Source organism: Taudactylus pleione, unplaced genomic scaffold (genome assembly GCF_031769625.1).
Source record: "Taudactylus pleione unplaced genomic scaffold, aTauple2 ptg000041l, whole genome shotgun sequence".
NCBI classification, from domain to species: Eukaryota; Metazoa; Chordata; class Amphibia; order Anura; family Myobatrachidae; genus Taudactylus; species Taudactylus pleione.
This window is the reverse complement of record NW_028284443.1, coordinates 49,897,715-49,914,376: the sequence shown is the minus strand read 5'-3', so window position 1 is coordinate 49,914,376 and position 16,662 is coordinate 49,897,715. Positions and strand designations below refer to the sequence as shown.

At 42.1% G+C, this 16,662-nt stretch overlaps 2 protein-coding genes across 4 annotated transcripts in view; one reads left to right on the top strand and one right to left on the bottom strand.

Moving 5' to 3' along the window:
• CUL4A (cullin 4A) overlaps positions 1-10,411 on the bottom strand; it is a 115,232-nt gene extending 104,821 nt beyond the window's left edge. The window contains exons 1-2 of one of the 2 annotated variants that reach the window (XM_088458566.1): positions 10,308-10,411; positions 7,373-7,575 (exon numbers count right to left, since the gene is read on the bottom strand). In XM_088458566.1, the coding sequence (XP_088314692.1) occupies positions 7,373-7,502 (130 nt within the window). In that variant the 5' untranslated portion in view covers positions 7,503-7,575; positions 10,308-10,411. The other variant, XM_088458558.1, reaches the window with a different exon arrangement.
• A 23-nt stretch (positions 10,412-10,434) lies between these two features.
• Positions 10,435-16,662, top strand: part of PCID2 (PCI domain containing 2) — a 75,996-nt gene continuing 69,768 nt past the window's right edge. Inside the window, exons 1-2 of one of the 2 annotated variants that reach the window (XM_088458581.1) lie at positions 10,435-10,635; positions 15,597-15,663. In XM_088458581.1, the coding sequence (XP_088314707.1) occupies positions 15,628-15,663 (36 nt within the window). In that variant the 5' untranslated portion in view covers positions 10,435-10,635; positions 15,597-15,627. Of the gene's footprint in view, positions 10,744-15,596; positions 15,664-16,662 lie in introns of both variants that reach the window. The other variant, XM_088458585.1, reaches the window with a different exon arrangement.

Genomic DNA, 16,662 nt, shown 5'->3' with positions numbered 1-16,662 from the left:
TGGTCAATTTTAAACAGGCGGCATAACTCCTTCATGATTTTTGACATAAATGGGGTACCTTGGTCAGTAAAGATCTCCTTAGGTATTCCCAACCTGCTAAAGACATGGACTAATTCTCTAGCAATGGTCTTGGTTGATGTATTGCGTAATGGTATCGCTTCCGGGTACCTGGTAGCGTAATCCATTATCACCAGAATATATTGATGGCCCCGGGCAGATCTCATTAATGGCCCAACCAAATCCATAGCTTTTCTTTCAAACGGAACCTCAATAATGGGTAACGGAACCAGGGGACTTTTGAAATGTGGCCTTGGAGCATGATACTGACATTCAGGACGGGATGCACAATAGTCAGATACCTCTTTATGGACCCCGGGCCAAAAAAACCTCTGCACAATCGCTCAGTAGTTTTCTCTACCCCTAGGTGGCCTGCCGTTCTATGACCATGGTCTAGATCTAACACTGTTCTTCTGTATGCTTTGGGATCTATTAATTGTTCCACAGTATCTTCCTCCTTCTTAGTCACCTGATACAACAAATCCTGACATACTGCCATGTGAGGATATGACAAAGGACTATCGGGGTCTATAGGTTTACCATTGATCACCTTGACATTCTCCCTGGCTTTTACCAGAGAAGGGTCATTCAACTGATCCACAGCAAAGACCTCTCTTCTGACCTCTAAACCAGGCAGACGATCAACTGGCTCAACAACATTACCCACCTCAGTGGGAGGCACACCACTTGGCGAGCTACCACCACGCTCCGCATTCTCTAGTTTGCCAATCAAACTAGAAAAAGGGAACGTAGCTGACTCTGGGAACATCTCTGCTACTACGTCAGTAACCCTCTCAAACGAGTCAGGGTGATTTACCTCTGTGCAAAATCGACTCTCCCACAACTTCCAGAAGTGAGCAAAGTCTCTCCCCAATATCGCATCATACATTAACCACATGGTGTTTCTATGGGCACGATTCAATTCAGCGCCATGTAAATAGCGCCGGGAGATAGCTCCCGGAGCTATTCAATTCATCGTGCTGTTAGGTCGGGGAAGGCTCGTTATCGCGCCTTAAACAGGGTGTTTAGGCGCGATAACGTGCATTCCCCGACCTAACTTCCCGGCGCGAGGCTGTTTTCCCGGCGCTAAGGGCAGAAAACAGCCTCGCGCCGGGACTTTTGTCGGATTTCTTCTCTCATCCCCTGTGGATGGAGCCCTCCCTCTCCTCACATCGACACACCCAGGACCCATTTCGGCTTTTCTCTAAAGCCGACATTTCTAGTCTGTTTTTCCCAAACGCTTTGTGTCTGTCTTTCTCTCTCATTCATATTTTATATATATATATATATATATATATATATATATATATATCACACACGCACGTACACATACAGGTATGGTAAATATATGCCTCCTTGATATTCAGATTAAATGAAGTGTACCAGGAGATGTCCATGAAACTAATGAAGTCAGGTGCATGGGTTAGAATACTGTGAGCTTTCCCTGTACCCCGACCATCACACACCCTATTTTTTTTTGTGATGATAATGCTTGATAAGATTTCATTTTGGGTGAATATATCATTGATAAGGAACCATGCATGAGAATATTATAGAATATAATGCCATTTATGTGGATGTATTGTATAACCAAGCCTAATCAAAGATGAAGAAAATTAGGAGATATCATATCTATACATATACACACACAAATATAAAACCTTTTTTGTTTTTCTTGCAATAGATATCATCTGAACCGTATCTTCCCCTGCAGTTACCTGTATCCAAAACTGGGCCAAAGGAAATCTGTAAAGTGTAATCTAATAGGGGGAGTCACATAGTGCATTAAAAGAAGAAATTGCTTTACTTGAACATTCCACAGTTAAAATGCACTACCAGATACATTTTTGGTAATAGCATACCACAGTGGTTCTCAAACTCGGTCCTCTGGCCCCACACAGTTCATGTTTTCCAGGTCACCCAACAGAGGCACAGGTGTATTCATTACTCACTGGCACATTTTAAAAGATCCACAGGCGAGGTTAATAATTTCATTTGTGATTCTGTGAGGAGACCTGGAAAACATGATCTGTTTGGGGTCCTGAGGACAGAGTTTGAAAACCTGTGGCATACCATAATGACCTAGAGATATTTCCAAGTTCTCAGTGCAGCTATTCAGGATTTCCCACATAGGAAAATGTCCGTATTTGCTTAGACCACACCCTTAAGTATCTCCAGGTTCAACTCGTACCAAATATTACAATAAGAAGTGCAAATCTCCATATTCAATCTGGATTTCTCAGTTAACCTTGCTGGAATCTCCGAGCCTCACAACAGCAGCATCTTTATGTTCAGTGTTCGCTCCCAAAGAGTCTGGAATCGTCCTCACCCTCAGTGCCATGCTGCTCTATCCTGGCGGGGGTCCCGTCCTGGAGGGACACAGAAGAGTGCGCTGTTGACGGACTCCCAGCGTGGTGGTGGTGGTCTCAGGGGCCCGGAGCTCAGGCGGCGTTCCCACCGGCTCTGGACGCCGCCATGTTGGTCCTGGTCAGCTGACCGCTATTCCCCAATGGCATCCAGGCTAAAGTCCACCTGACCGCAACAGCCAATCACCGTGTGACCCAGGGTATAAATATCCTTCTCTGACCGCATTATGTGCCTGAGCTTCATCGCTAGATTTACAAGACTACAGCTCCCTGGCTAGCTGTCTGCGGTTCACCTGCCGATACCTGCGGTGAATCCAATCCGACTCCAGTGTGTGCTATTGCCCGATCCCAATCCTGCTCCAGTTTGTGCTATAGTCCAGTCCCAATCTGGCTCCATCTTGTGTTATAGTCCGGTCCCAAATCGGCTTCAGTTTGTGCTACATTCCGGTCCCAATCCAGCTCCAGTTTGTGTAGAGTCCAGTCCCAATCCGGCTCCAGCTAAAACCATTCATTCAAGGCCAGAGGCTAAAGCTGCTGGTATCTATACGTATAGACCATATACATATAGAGCAGTGGTCTCAAACTCGGGTCCTCCAGCTGCAGCGGAACTACACATCCCAGTATGAAGCCACAGTTTTGCTATTAGGGCATGCTAAAACTGTGGCAGGGCATGCTGATATATGTAGTCCCACACTCTTGTGTCCAATGTTTTATCACAGGGGCCATGATATAATGGATGCAGTGTAAGATATGGGAACGGCACTCCAAGTTGTGATTCAAACACCAAAGTGTTCATTTACAGCATTTGAAATATTCAGAATGTTTCAGGGAGCCAAGTGCCCTTTACCAAGCTCAGAGTTTTTTAATCACAACTTGGAGTGCCATTTTCCATATATATACGTACACATATATCATGTATATACACAAATACAGTGACATTATCTCAAGATGAAACAATAAAAGGGCTTTGCTTATGTATGGAGTATCAATTCCTAGGGTGCATGTCAATTGTTTATATTATAGCTTGAAAGCACTGACATTAGGGCTGAAACCATAACTAGTAGAAAAAACACACACAGGGTGAATCAGCCAGTGATTGAACATTTTTCAGGTTTAATACAGTCATCTTAAATATTAGTGCATACAATATTAGCTCTATTGACTGTTTTATTGATGCAAGTCATTCAGATACTGGACTTGTCTGTTCATTTGCTAGCATTGTGCGTTCATTTACTTATTTCTACACCTCTCCTGTTTTTTGGTTGTAAAAATGTAACTAATCCTTCAAACTTTAAAACAAAAATGTATTTTAAAAGTATACATAGTAATAATGATGGCACATGTCCTAACACAGTTTTTATGTTGCATCTTCTGCAGACACCATCCCCTTAAATATGAAAATTACATTAATCATTCATTCATCCCATATAAGTAGAAATGCCACATTTCATTGGTGGAGCAGTATTTAAAAGTTAATTGACCAGTGCATCAAGTTATATGAGCAGCTAACGCTCATCTCACCTCACACCTCCGCAGGGTGCGAACAGAATTAAGTATTAACTGCTGCCCCAGGGACTGCTCACAGATCTGCTACAGAATAGTTCCACGCACTTTATCCGCAAAAACAGACAATGTAATTCAATCTGCCCCAAACTGCCTACTTCATGTAACTCAGACAGCCACAGGCAACTTATCTTTGTAGTTGGTAGGTCAGTGACCAACAATTAAGAGTCACTTCTTCAAGATAACACTCAAGTCATGGCCATACAAACAGTTAAATGGAAGATATTCCCCTTCAAAATGTAGTGGTCATCCTACTATAAATATACACAGTGGCATGCAGAAGTTTGGGCACCCTTCTCAACTCAAATGATTCATCAAATCTTTAAATAAGTTACCAAAACCTCTGCAGGAGATATTTAGAAAACATGACATATTTCTGCACGTTTTATGCATTTATTAGCGTACTTTAAAAGATTGAAAAAATAAATAAATTACTAAACATGTCATGCCCAATCTTTGGGTACCTTTTCAGTTGATCAATACTTTTTATTTTATATTACATACTGAACCTTCTATTGTAACCTAATATAATAAATGCCATGACCCTTCCAACCTAATAGAATACTCTGACCTCTCAGAATGAATACAATTAATATAAATAATTAAGAAACATGTAACCTATGTGTCAGCGTTTGAAAATACTATATTAGTGCAATGGGAGAAGAGTCTTATAGACTTTTTCCCATATAATATCGGAGCAATGGGGTGGCAGTAAGGTGTTTAAGCAGGAAAATTAAAATAGCAATACTACTCAATGCAAAACACAGCTGTCATTTAGTACATTTACCACCACCCCCAAGTGTTTTTCCAGATACCAGTGCGAATACAGCTGACTTGTCGACATTTACTATGTCAACAGGATCAGAATGTCCACACAGTCATTAGGTCGTCAATTAATAAATAGCCATGTAATTAGGTCACCAGGTAAAATGTCAACATTAAACATGTTGCCACCAAAATGTTGCCATATGGTTTTTGGTGATTTTTAGGATTAGGTTTAGTGTTAGGCTAAAAAAAAACAAAAAAAAAACAAACAAAAAAAAAAAAACACCCTAGGTTGACATTTTGGTGTCGACGTGAACATGCTGACATTTTAACCAAGTCGGCTTTAATAAATGTTGACCTAATGACTGTGTCGACATTCAGAACCTGTAGACATCTGAATGTCGACACGCCATACCACACCCACCAGTGCTGTAGAGCACTCAGCTGGAAGGGGTGGGAATTGCTTGGTTTCTTTTGAAATCTGTTTTAGCAGGAACTAGAAGAGGTTGTATAGTGCTGGGGCTAGTAATAGATTTCAGAGATGGGAGTTTGGTGGGGTTACCTGCCTATTTTTATTTATTAACAAGGTTTTCCCCTTCAGTTCCATGGGCTTTTGAGAGCATATATCTTCAATATGAGGTACAAAAAAAGTACAGTAAGTGAAATTAAAAGGTCATTGAAATGTAACACTCTGTGGTGCAATGTGTGTAGCAAACCAGATGTCTTATCAACATGTGGTGGATCCGTATCACTGCAAAAGAGCCTTAAGAAATGTTTAGCTAATACGACAGTGGTTGTGTGGTGACCAACACCACAAGATCTATTGTCCAGGTAGAAGGAAGAATGGTTACATATAAAGTGCCCCAGCTAAAAAGTCGGACGCAGCGCTCACCGCCGTTGAATAGATGCCATGCTCATGAGAGGGGAGAGCTTGGGGGCATGTCTTTAAGTGCTGGGCACGCCCCCCAATAGTGATGTAAGGTGGCGTGTCTTAATATAACACACCCCTTTCTTATGGCCACACCCCTTTTCAGCCATGCATGCTGCTAAAATACTCTTTCTACGGTCCGGCGCCCTGCCCCGAGCCAAACCTAGAGTGAACACAATATATTTCAATATTAAGGCTGAGACTGCCAAGTATGAGTAACCTACAAAGGGGCATATTCAAAAGTTTGTTGCCGGACTTTTTGCCATCATCGCTGGATTCCAGGTCGAAAAAGTATCGTGCTCATCCCCACGATTCCCTATATTCAATTTGGTGAAAACTGGACCCGGCGAATAGGAAATCTGCAAAAAGTTCTGTAATTTTTGGGGAAATCAGCCTGACAACCCCAAAAGATGGTCTGACATGGGGGTTCACTATGGGTACCCCCGAATAGCCCTGCTAAAGGTATGTGCGGTCTTTAAATGGTCTCTATAGCTGTTTTGCGTTTTTAAGAAAGTGAAGGATAGCATTTAGCAACTTTTTGGGGGCAAAATAAGTAGTTCCATCAAATTTGGGGTACATGAAAAGGGGTGCAAGCATATTTATAAGTGGCTAATGTGAACTTTGAACAAACGTGAAAAATCCACCTGCCGCAACCTGCAATCAAAAAAACACCTGGCTCATACTTCCCCTGAGTCTATTTCGCTAATTTAGAAGTTTGTCTCCCGACTTTTAATTTTTCACCCCCAAAATGAAAGTACCTTTATTGGGGTGTCCTGTGGTACTTTTTTTTTTTTTTCCCTTTAAATTTTGACACAGAATACCTTTGGGGGACTGTCCAAGGGGAGCAGGTGGTTTTTGGAACTTTGTACCCCAAAACCTCAATTCTGTAGTTTTTTCGCCACCTATTCATAGGTGATACTTTTTCACAGGGTCTGATGTAGCGTTCCCGCTAGGCTGTTTTTAGCGGGGCGCGGCGCCCTACCCTCCTTCTGGAGGGCAAAAAGCACCCTGCCCTCCAGGAGGAGGGCAAAAAGCGCCCTGCCCTCACAGCCTGCGGGTACCGTTCTCACCCGCGGGACGCAGTGTCCCGCGGGTGGAGAAACATGCGGTGACCCGGTCACCACCGGAGAATAGCCGCCGGGCGCATGCCCCCGGCATCTATTCTCCCTTTTTGCAGCGTTTGGGGGCTGCCCGGCATGTCCGTAAGCGCCGGGCACGCCCCCAAGTATGACGAAAAGGGGACGCGTCTTATAGACACGCCCCCTTTTCATGACCACGCCCCCTTTTCGGAAGCGCGCACAAGGTTGCCCTCTCTAGCTCCAGCGCCCTGCCTGCCGCCGGAGCTAGAGTGAACACTATGATGCATTGACTTTTTGCACGGGCGAAAAGTCGGGAAAATTGAATACGGGTAAAAGTGAGAAATGCGAAAATTACGTCATCGGTGATAAAGTAACGCCGATAACGGCTTTTCGCAGCCTAATTGAATATGGCCCTAGGTGTTTCAACCATCACAGGGGGTAAATAGGCAATACACTGTTTCACACTGCAGGTTGGGATATGCAATGCAATAAATATAATACTCCAAAGCTGTTATTTTTCAGTATACCAATAAACTTATACTCAATAAAGGCTTAGCTTACATAGCCATAGTAATTGCAAAGTAGTATAATGGCCTAAAGACCCAGAAACCAACCTTTAAAATTTTTGATGATCAGTTTTCTTGAAGCCGCAGGTTTGGAGGCCAGGGCTGAAGTTTTAGTTAATCCATTGGTATGACCAACTAGTGTTGAAAAGTTCGCTTTCCTTTGAGCATCTTGCTCCATGGCAGAGCTGTGCAGTGCAGCAGCAGGTGAAGAATTTCAAGTAGGTAATTATCATTAACCACTCATTTGGCGTCTGAAGTTGAAAAACAAAATTGTTAAATTGAATAACTGCACACTCATAATATCATTTGCCTTATTTAAAGGGCACCACAAAATCATGCAGTGACATGTAGAGCAGTAATACAACAGTGTAATGAGTAAAGGTGCGTACACACGTAACGATTTTGTAACCAACGATTATCTGACAGATTATCCATTGAAAAGTGAACGATTTTTTGAAGTGTAATGAAAGATTTTTACAACGATAAACGAAAAATGTTCCTTCCCTTAATGAAAATCATTACGTTGGACAGTCTGAAGTTAACCATAAACTACAAACGGGAGGGAGCTTGAACGATTTTCGTTCATTGTTATAACTCAGAAACTGAACGATTTTTTGAACGATAACGATGTCGTTATAGTTAAATAGTTCAAAAAATCGTTACGTGTGTACGCACCTTAACACAGAAAAAACGAGGGTAACATAATACAAAATCAGCTAACGTAATGCAAGAAGCAATCAAATTGCAATAACACAGATATATATGCTAGCTAAATATGGGTAGCATTGTTAAGTAAAGAAAAGGCAGACAAAGTACAAGCAATGGAGACATGGGGGATTTGCTGGGGTAGTGAAACATCAAAAAAATCGACAGCAACTTGAAACTCCAAAAAACACTGACAGCAAATATTAAGTATCCCACAGATGTATCATGGAGGGACAGCAGCAGACATTTCCGATTTCTGCTGCGCTCCCTTCATTTCCGCCAGCAGCCAAAATCCCATAGTTTTTTATAGGGGATGTGATGCTGTCAGATTTGCCAAGTTTCGGAATGTGAAGCATTCCGGAACTTGGCCCAGCAGCTTGCAGTCTATGGGCTACACAGCGCAATACTAGCTGGGAGAGGTTTCCATGAGAAGATTATTTAGAGAGGGCAAGAGCGGAATTGTTGAAGGGGAGGATGTATTATATTATACGGCTCGAAGTTCAGTTTTGTTTTGGAGATACTTAACCACAGTACTGGATATGGTCTTAACAGGTATGTATACACCATTCTTATAGAAAGGGCTTTTGCTAGGAATGTGCCATGTTGTGATTTTTTTCCATATCTCAATAACATTGTATGCTCACTATTTTTCAGTTAAAAGCACATAAGGGTAATATAGCTGTCAGCAAGACAAGAATCTGAGGTCCGTAACTCAACAAGAGAACGTGATTGGATAGGAAAGACCACATTACACTAATACACATGTCAGTGTCTTGAGAAAGGGGGCTTGTCCTCCGAAACGTCGACCATTAAAACTGAATTTTCACCTGCATTTCATGTCTCCGAGTGACGCCTTTTTTTGGATCTATATATATATATATATATATATATATATATATATATATTAGTGTATGTGAAGGCTGACTAGTCAAGATGGCAAGACATCACAATCCAATGATAGATAACTCTTTATATAGACTGAATGCACTGTGCATGTAACCCATCTGACTGCCAAATGCAACTGCAGGGTTGTCTGCTGTCCGCCACTAGACTACACACTTGTATTTTGTATTCTTCGCACAAGCTATTTTCTTTAAACCTAATGAAAACACCAAAATACCCAGATGTTATTCAAGACACATAACCATTCTGTATTAACCATCATCTTGCATACAGATAAAAAGTACATAAACATGTATGCGGTGTGATAATTGTGAAAACTTTGATAGAAGTACATTGAAAAACTAAGGAACATTTATCCTTAGGTACTCAACTGAAAACCATGAGATACGCACCTAGCAAATAAAATCCCATCATTCATGCAGATTGATCCAAGGCTTCAGGTAAAATGAAAGACGAGAATATTGTGGCTGCACAGTATTTACTTTAGGATACATAAACTATGCTGCAGCAAGGTTCACACAGTCTTAACCAAGTTAATATTAAATCCTGGTCAAAGGACGACTATAACAAGTAGAGAATAACAAAAGTCTCTGATCATTTGAGCATGTAATACTGAACACTGGCAGTCAGGGCTTAGAGTATTACCAGCATACAAAAGACATTCTAGAAAAGTATAAACTACAGATTAGACTCAACACTGAGAATAAACAGTATTGGGAAATTGGTGCCGGACAGTTTATTTACTTTTTAATAATAATTGTATTACAGTCACAATTTTATTTTTAAAATGACCGGAATGCCTTCTATCCCTTTCATAAATGTGGGCATCACACATGAATGAGGGGAAAGATCATAGAAGTAACTAGAACACTTGCTATGGAAAAATGAAGATTTTGACATAAGCCTATATGATAAAATAGAGAACCACAGAGTCATATTATACTTAAGAATAGAAAAAGCAAATACTGTTTAATAAAATGGTGACTATGAGTTAGCTTATGTACTAAATGGAAATACAATAACAAGGGGCACCTGGTTCCAATAGAGGGATCCCCGAGTCCGTCTCCTCCTAAGGTTGCATAACCATGTCACTGCCGACAAAGCAGAAGGTAATATCCCCCACAAGGCCGCATGACATCAGCATCCAACCTGTGTGATTACCGGGTACAGCCTAATAAACACCATGGCAGGCTGGGGAGACACACTCCTGGGTGCCGCTGCGCTGCAGGCCTCACTCTATGGAAACTAAGCACACTGATAAACAAACTATGCCGGTGGGGAGCCGTCCCGCTATCTCGGGCTGTTATGACTACAGACAACGGAGCTCTCTTCCGGTAACACCGGGAACTGGCACTGGCACCTCTCGTAGACTCACCATGCAGGGACCGCGCATGCGCCGGGAAGTCTCGCGTCGCCGGACAACAGTGCTAGTGACGCGGGCACGGGCGGCGCATGCGCCTTCTGGGGACAAGGGTCTCTGCTGTCACTACGTCATCAGCGGTGGCCGGAGGTATGGGTTAGGCGCATGCGCAGTTGACTCGCGTATGGCAACTGGAGAGTCATGGAGGAGAGCTCTGCTGTGTAATAGCCGACTGTATCCGCACGGACAGTGTGTGCTCCAGTGGCGCTGCCCTCATCCACTGTGTCAGCAATCTAGCATATCCCAGCTGCAACTTTCCTGTGGTGCTCTGCGAGCGACACAGGTGTGTGTACATTCCCGGGTGTATGGGGCAGCACTCCAGATCCCATCATTGTAACCTCCTGCATTTCAAGGGTAGTGACCGAGGCAGCCAAGGCGGAAGACAGCTGAGGTAATGGGTTGTGATAGTTGTGGGAAGCAGGTGGTGAATGAGTATACAGAGACATACCTCCCAACATGACCCTCTCCAGGAGGGACACAATGCTCTGGTCCTGGACTTCCCTGGTAATGTATGATTGGTGGCGGCTCCAGAGGTGGGGCTGCAGCATAGTCCAAAATTAAAATAGGGGAGTCACACCAACTGCCAGTGAGTCCCAGCCAGTGATGTTTGGCAGTGTGTGAAATGACAGTTGGTGTGACTCCCCTATTTGATTTTGAACTGCGCTGCAGCCCCACCTCTTACCAGGGAAGCCCAGGACCAGAGCATTGTGTCCCTCCTGGAGAGGGTCATGTTGGGAGGTATACAGATCTCAGAAGACAGCAGTGATCTGAGAACTAGAAGAAGAGCTATAAGTACTCTGAGGTTTCCGAAGACGTTGAATGAGAGTTGTAGTCCGAGGTCCCCGTAGTAAATTAGACAGAAGCCGACCTGTTTTATTTCCAAATGTATACAATTGAAATTCCTTATGGAAAGTGACGGAATCTCCCATTTCTGCCAAAATCCCTTCAAAATGAGTTTTCTGTTGTTAATAGGACTGTTTATTAGACAGGGTAGGAGAGGAATGAATCTGTTGGAGGCTTCTGTATGAGCTAATTGGGATGACTTAAATAATGGCAGAATTTTTTTTGGTTGCTGGCAACATAGGAATTAATATCACCTTGGACTACCGCCTTAGAGGCCTGCCAGAACCGTAGGGTGTTATCGTGCTCATGAACCAAATTATCATGCTTGTATGCCTGCCATGAGGACTCCACTATGGAATTTAAGGGAGGTGTGAAGGAAATCTCCAATGTCTGAAAGAATGTTTATCAATGGTCGTAGTAAGGGAGACCCAAACTGATGTATGATCTGATATGTGGGTAATCTCAGTATTGCTGTCTAGAACACTCAGGTAAAGAGAGTCTGCTAGCAAGATGTAATCAAGTCTAGAGAAGGTCCCGTGAGCTTCCGACAAGCATGAATAATCCCGGTCAATCTGGTGTCCTCTAGACATCCGTTATATGCAATTGCTGCGAATGCGATAGTTTATGGTATACCAAGGTTAGGAAGGTGGGTACCTGTTTTGGAAGGGATCTTTCTGTCCATTACGAGGAAGGCGCCATATTCAATGCTCTGCAAAAAATCAAGTTATCTGCAAATGTATATAACTTAGAAGTGAGCGAAAAAATAATTTATCACACTTATTTGGTGCATAGTTATTACATAACACATTAGGTATGTGAAAAATGGTAACCTCAAGGATAAAATATCAGCCTTCAGGGTCAACAATAGAATCACAGATATAAGGGTGCCTTTAGACTTAAATGGAGCTGATGAGACCACCCACCAGCCCAGTGTATTAAGTTTAGCAACATCAGATTGAACTAAATGAGTTTCCTGAAGAAATGACACGTCAGTATGCGTCTTATTCAGATCAGAACTTTTTTGCGTTTTATGAGTGAGTTAAAAGTTTTAAAAGGTTTTAACTTAAAACCTTCCACATTCAGTGTCCCTAATTCTACCTGTGACGTGGTTTACCTGAGAAAGACATTAATGCAGTAACAGGAGAATATACCGCAAACTGATAATATAATCAATACATTTAGCAGAGGAAGAAATGATAATGTGAAAAGTGAGTGTGGGGGGAGGGTTAGGTAAAACAATATGACAGAGACAAACATTTAGAGGTGAGTAGCAAAAACAAAATAATTGGAAAAGTACAGAAACCTTCTGTAACGTTTGGTACATATGGTAAGTACCAAATCTCATTCCCAGCATCACAAATCCTTACTGTACCCAGCTCAGAGAGAAATACAACATCTCAGGGCGACAAAAAGATATCAGGAACAGTGGAGTACCACCCAGCAAATGTAAAGCTGGTTACACACTAAACGATTGTGTACCCAGCGATGTCGCCCACGATCCCAGGGCTGACATATCTGGCGGACCGTACATTCTGAGTGATCCGGAGCCCGACTGGCTGATATGCTGCCCCCCCCCCGCACATAACGCTGCATGGGATCATCAGCCACATCGCCTGATCCTACTGCATGCACAAAAGATCAGGCGATGAGGTTGCCGACCCCACGGAAGTGCGCACTAGGTGAGTGTATGGTTCAGCCCACAGCTGAGCATAAGGTAGACTTATCATCTGGAACGTTGGAGTCCTGCAACTCTTTCAGGTTTAAAGCGGCATCTGCAACCATAGTGAAATCAATAAATGAGCAGCCCACATAGAGCCTCAGGGGTGCCGGGGTATAAAAGAGCAAATTTACGGCCCTATTGGATGAGAGACTGACAAATAGGGTAGAACTCTTTGCGGGTTTTGGTGACCTCCGTGGAGTAGTCTTGAAAAATGAATATTTTATGTCCCTCCCAAGTCAGGTTATTATTTTTTTGAAAAGCTGACCCAAGTATTTCCTAATGTATGTAATTAAGGCATCAAAATACTACCATCCTCAGTCTGCGGCCAGGGATATTTCTAGGGGGGCCAAGATGGTTTGGTCTTTGTATAAATATGTCCTGGCAAGTCTCACGAACATCAAGGATGTCAGTGAGCGCAGAGCATAAGAATGAAATAAGACTTTTTTTTTTTTTTTTAGTGTATATACACAAAGGAGTTTTTAGGTGCGCTGTCAACAGCAGCTGGTGAGATGGTAGTCAGTCCTCTTTAATATCATATAAATAAATAAACAAAACAACAGCGCTGGTTAGAAAAAGGTTAATATTTCATATAGACGGTGTTATAAAAATATATTATTATATTGTTATCAATTAAAATCCAAAATGGTATTGTGCAAGAAAAAAAAAACTCTAAAAATTAATGATAAAAGATAAAAAGTTCCAATGTGTGCCAGAAAAAGGAAACATACAGCACTAGCGTTCCTATTATGTCTTATTGGATATAGGACCTCCTCCAATGAATTAGCAGCAATGTTCACCAGTGAATGTGGAATGATCCCCAAAGTCCATAAGCACTCAGTCTTAGTTGTGTGCTCTAGGGGTGTCCATAGGTGATAAGCCGCAAACCGGGGATCCGGAGAAATGTAGGTCCAAATGATAATCCGTAGGTAAGAGTCAATATTCCATATAGGTCGAAAGTGGTGTGGTTTAAAGCTCAACGCGTTTCCCTGGGTAAGTGTAATCCCAGCTTCCTCAGGCAATCCAACAATCAAATTATTGCGCCATTACCTAATTTCCAGGTCATCAACCTTTATTTAGTAGCTGTGAGTAGTGTTCATTCTAGCACCCTGCACCTGTCACAAGCCGTGCAGTTCTTCTTACCTGCCTGGGATGTCACTCTGATCTAGTGCCACTCTCTGTTCTATTTCTTCTAGCACACTCTGGGGTTGATTCAGACCCGGACGCTAAGCTGCGGACGCACGCTATGGACGATTGTCGCCCGTCTGCGTGTGCGCCAACCAGTCACTGCGATCGGGAATCGTGCGCTCGTTGTACACAGACTGAGCGCTATTTTGAGTCATGGATAGTGCCGTTTGTGGGTGGTAACAGGGGAAGGTGCTTGTGAACGGAGGAGTGGTGCTGTGAACGTAGGCGTGTCTGGGCGTCAGAACAGTGTTTTATTGCGCCGTTACCTAATTTCCAGGTCATCAACCTTTATTTAGTAGCTGTAAGTGAGTAGTGTTCATTCTAGCACCCTGCACCTGTCACAACCCGTGCAGTTCTTCTTACCTGCCTGGGATGTCACTCTCTGTTGGGATTCTGCACTTTCGGGCTTCCGCTGTTGGGATATGAATTGGCGGCTAGTCAGCCTCCGGTTTTTCATACCCAACCCTTTATGAACATGGTCTTTTTATCTTGTAATTTGATTTACTGTTAGATGTAGTACAACTCACTGGGACCAAGCGCTGCTGTGTACGTACTTCAGGGTCCAGTCTTCAATCCAGGCAACGCCGGGTGTACCAGCTAGTTACAAAATTAGATGGATTGTGTCCCATACATTGACAAGGTAGATGTTTAAAACAGTAATAGTGTGTCCTCCATGCTTATACCAACAGCTTAGAGTGCCAGTTGAAATTGAAGATAATTAAACAGTATAAAATAAAACTAACTACGTACATCTGTACAACACATAATCTAAAACTATTATTATGCATAGAACTAATAAGTGAACAAGAAACAAGTAACTTACAGTACTTTACAGTGCAGGACAAGGACACGATTTATATACATTGCTGCAATAGCGATTAAAGCACTCACAGTAAGCAGCCGGGAGTTATCAGTCACGTGTAAGGTGCCCTAATGGGGAGTAGAGAGTAGAAGAAAATGTAAAGAGAAGCACATGAGGGAAGAGGTCCCTGCTCGTGAGAGCTTACATTCACTAAATAACAATAGGACAGAGTAATTGATTTAAAGCTTTGAGTTTGCCTACTTGTACTGTATTTTGCACAGTTCACGGACTATACAGTTTACAAGCAACACTAATGCAAATACATCAGGTAAATATTTTAAGTATATTATAGTGTAATGTAATTTTAATTAGAAATACCGACTAGTGCACCATACCTACATGATACAGACTTGCCTTTTCTATCAGTCAGTAGTTTAGTGGTAGTCCCGGCTATTTTTTATACTTGCCTGTAGCCCAAACTTGGTGTCGGGCTGACCCAGTGCTGCAGAGCCTTCCTATTACTCGCTGTTGGTTGTGCTAGGTGTATGAAGGAGTCACATTTCTTATTGAGCCAGGGGGATGTCTACAAATACTGTATCCTTCCTCCTTTATATAATCAGCCATTTGTAATTACCTTGTGGTCTTATTTCATCAGTATGCTGTGTTAGCTGCTTGTTGTTTCTTCCATTAACAGGATCTGTGTCATCTTACTGTAAGGAGCAGAGATGGCACACATTACCATCAATCAGTATTTACAACAGGTAATGTGATTTTAATCTGTTATCTTTTATCTGTTTGTGGTAACTTGAGACAATGTAGCTCCCAATAATTGAAGTTGCTCTGCCATCGATCTATAAAACTGATTTTATGAAATGAAGATAATGTATGTAAATGAACTGTATTATGGCACTTGCAATGTAATAAGTGACTTACCTTGTCGCAGTGGAGCAAATGTGTGTCATGTTTATATTGCGGATAGCTGCACAGTAGTGGATGAGACTGCTTTGCTTCGTTCGGGCACTATAGGCTCCGGCATTTCTGCTCACAGCCTCCTGTGGTGACAAGCAGAAATGTGCGAATAGTCTGTAGTTTGGGGGCCCAAACTGCTGTTTGGGTGTCCTCACCAGGACTTTAGATGGGTTTACTTGTTTTACGTGGTTAAACCCGGTTTAATTGGGCACGAAAAGTGTGATAATTAATCGGTACCCAAAAACAATTGACTTGTTACTTTGGCCTCCCATTAATTAACGCGGCTAAAAAAAAAAATAGAATTTCCTTCTCTTTGGTTGGTGTGTGAGGTGTTTTGTGCCTTGAAAAAGGTCTGGCATGGGGCCGAAACGTTGGCTAATGCAATGTATACTGGTGGCATGTAGTTAATTAATCACACTATTTTGTGTATTAAGAGAAATGGTGAGTGCCTTCCATCACTTTTAATATTTAAATAAGCTATGGACTACTGAGGATGCACCCCAGTTTTAGAAATGATGGTGCAGTGAGTGCAGGTTTCTATGTATATATAAATATATATATATATATGTATGTATGTATATATATATGTATGTATGTATATGTATATATATATATGTATGTATATGTATATATATATATGTATGTATATGTATATATATATATGTATGTATGTGTATATATATATATATATATATATGTATGTATGTATGTGTATATAAAATTTGTCACAGGCTAATTAACCTACCTGTTTGTTAAGGGCCTGATTTTGTGTTGGCAGTAGTGTAAGTAAC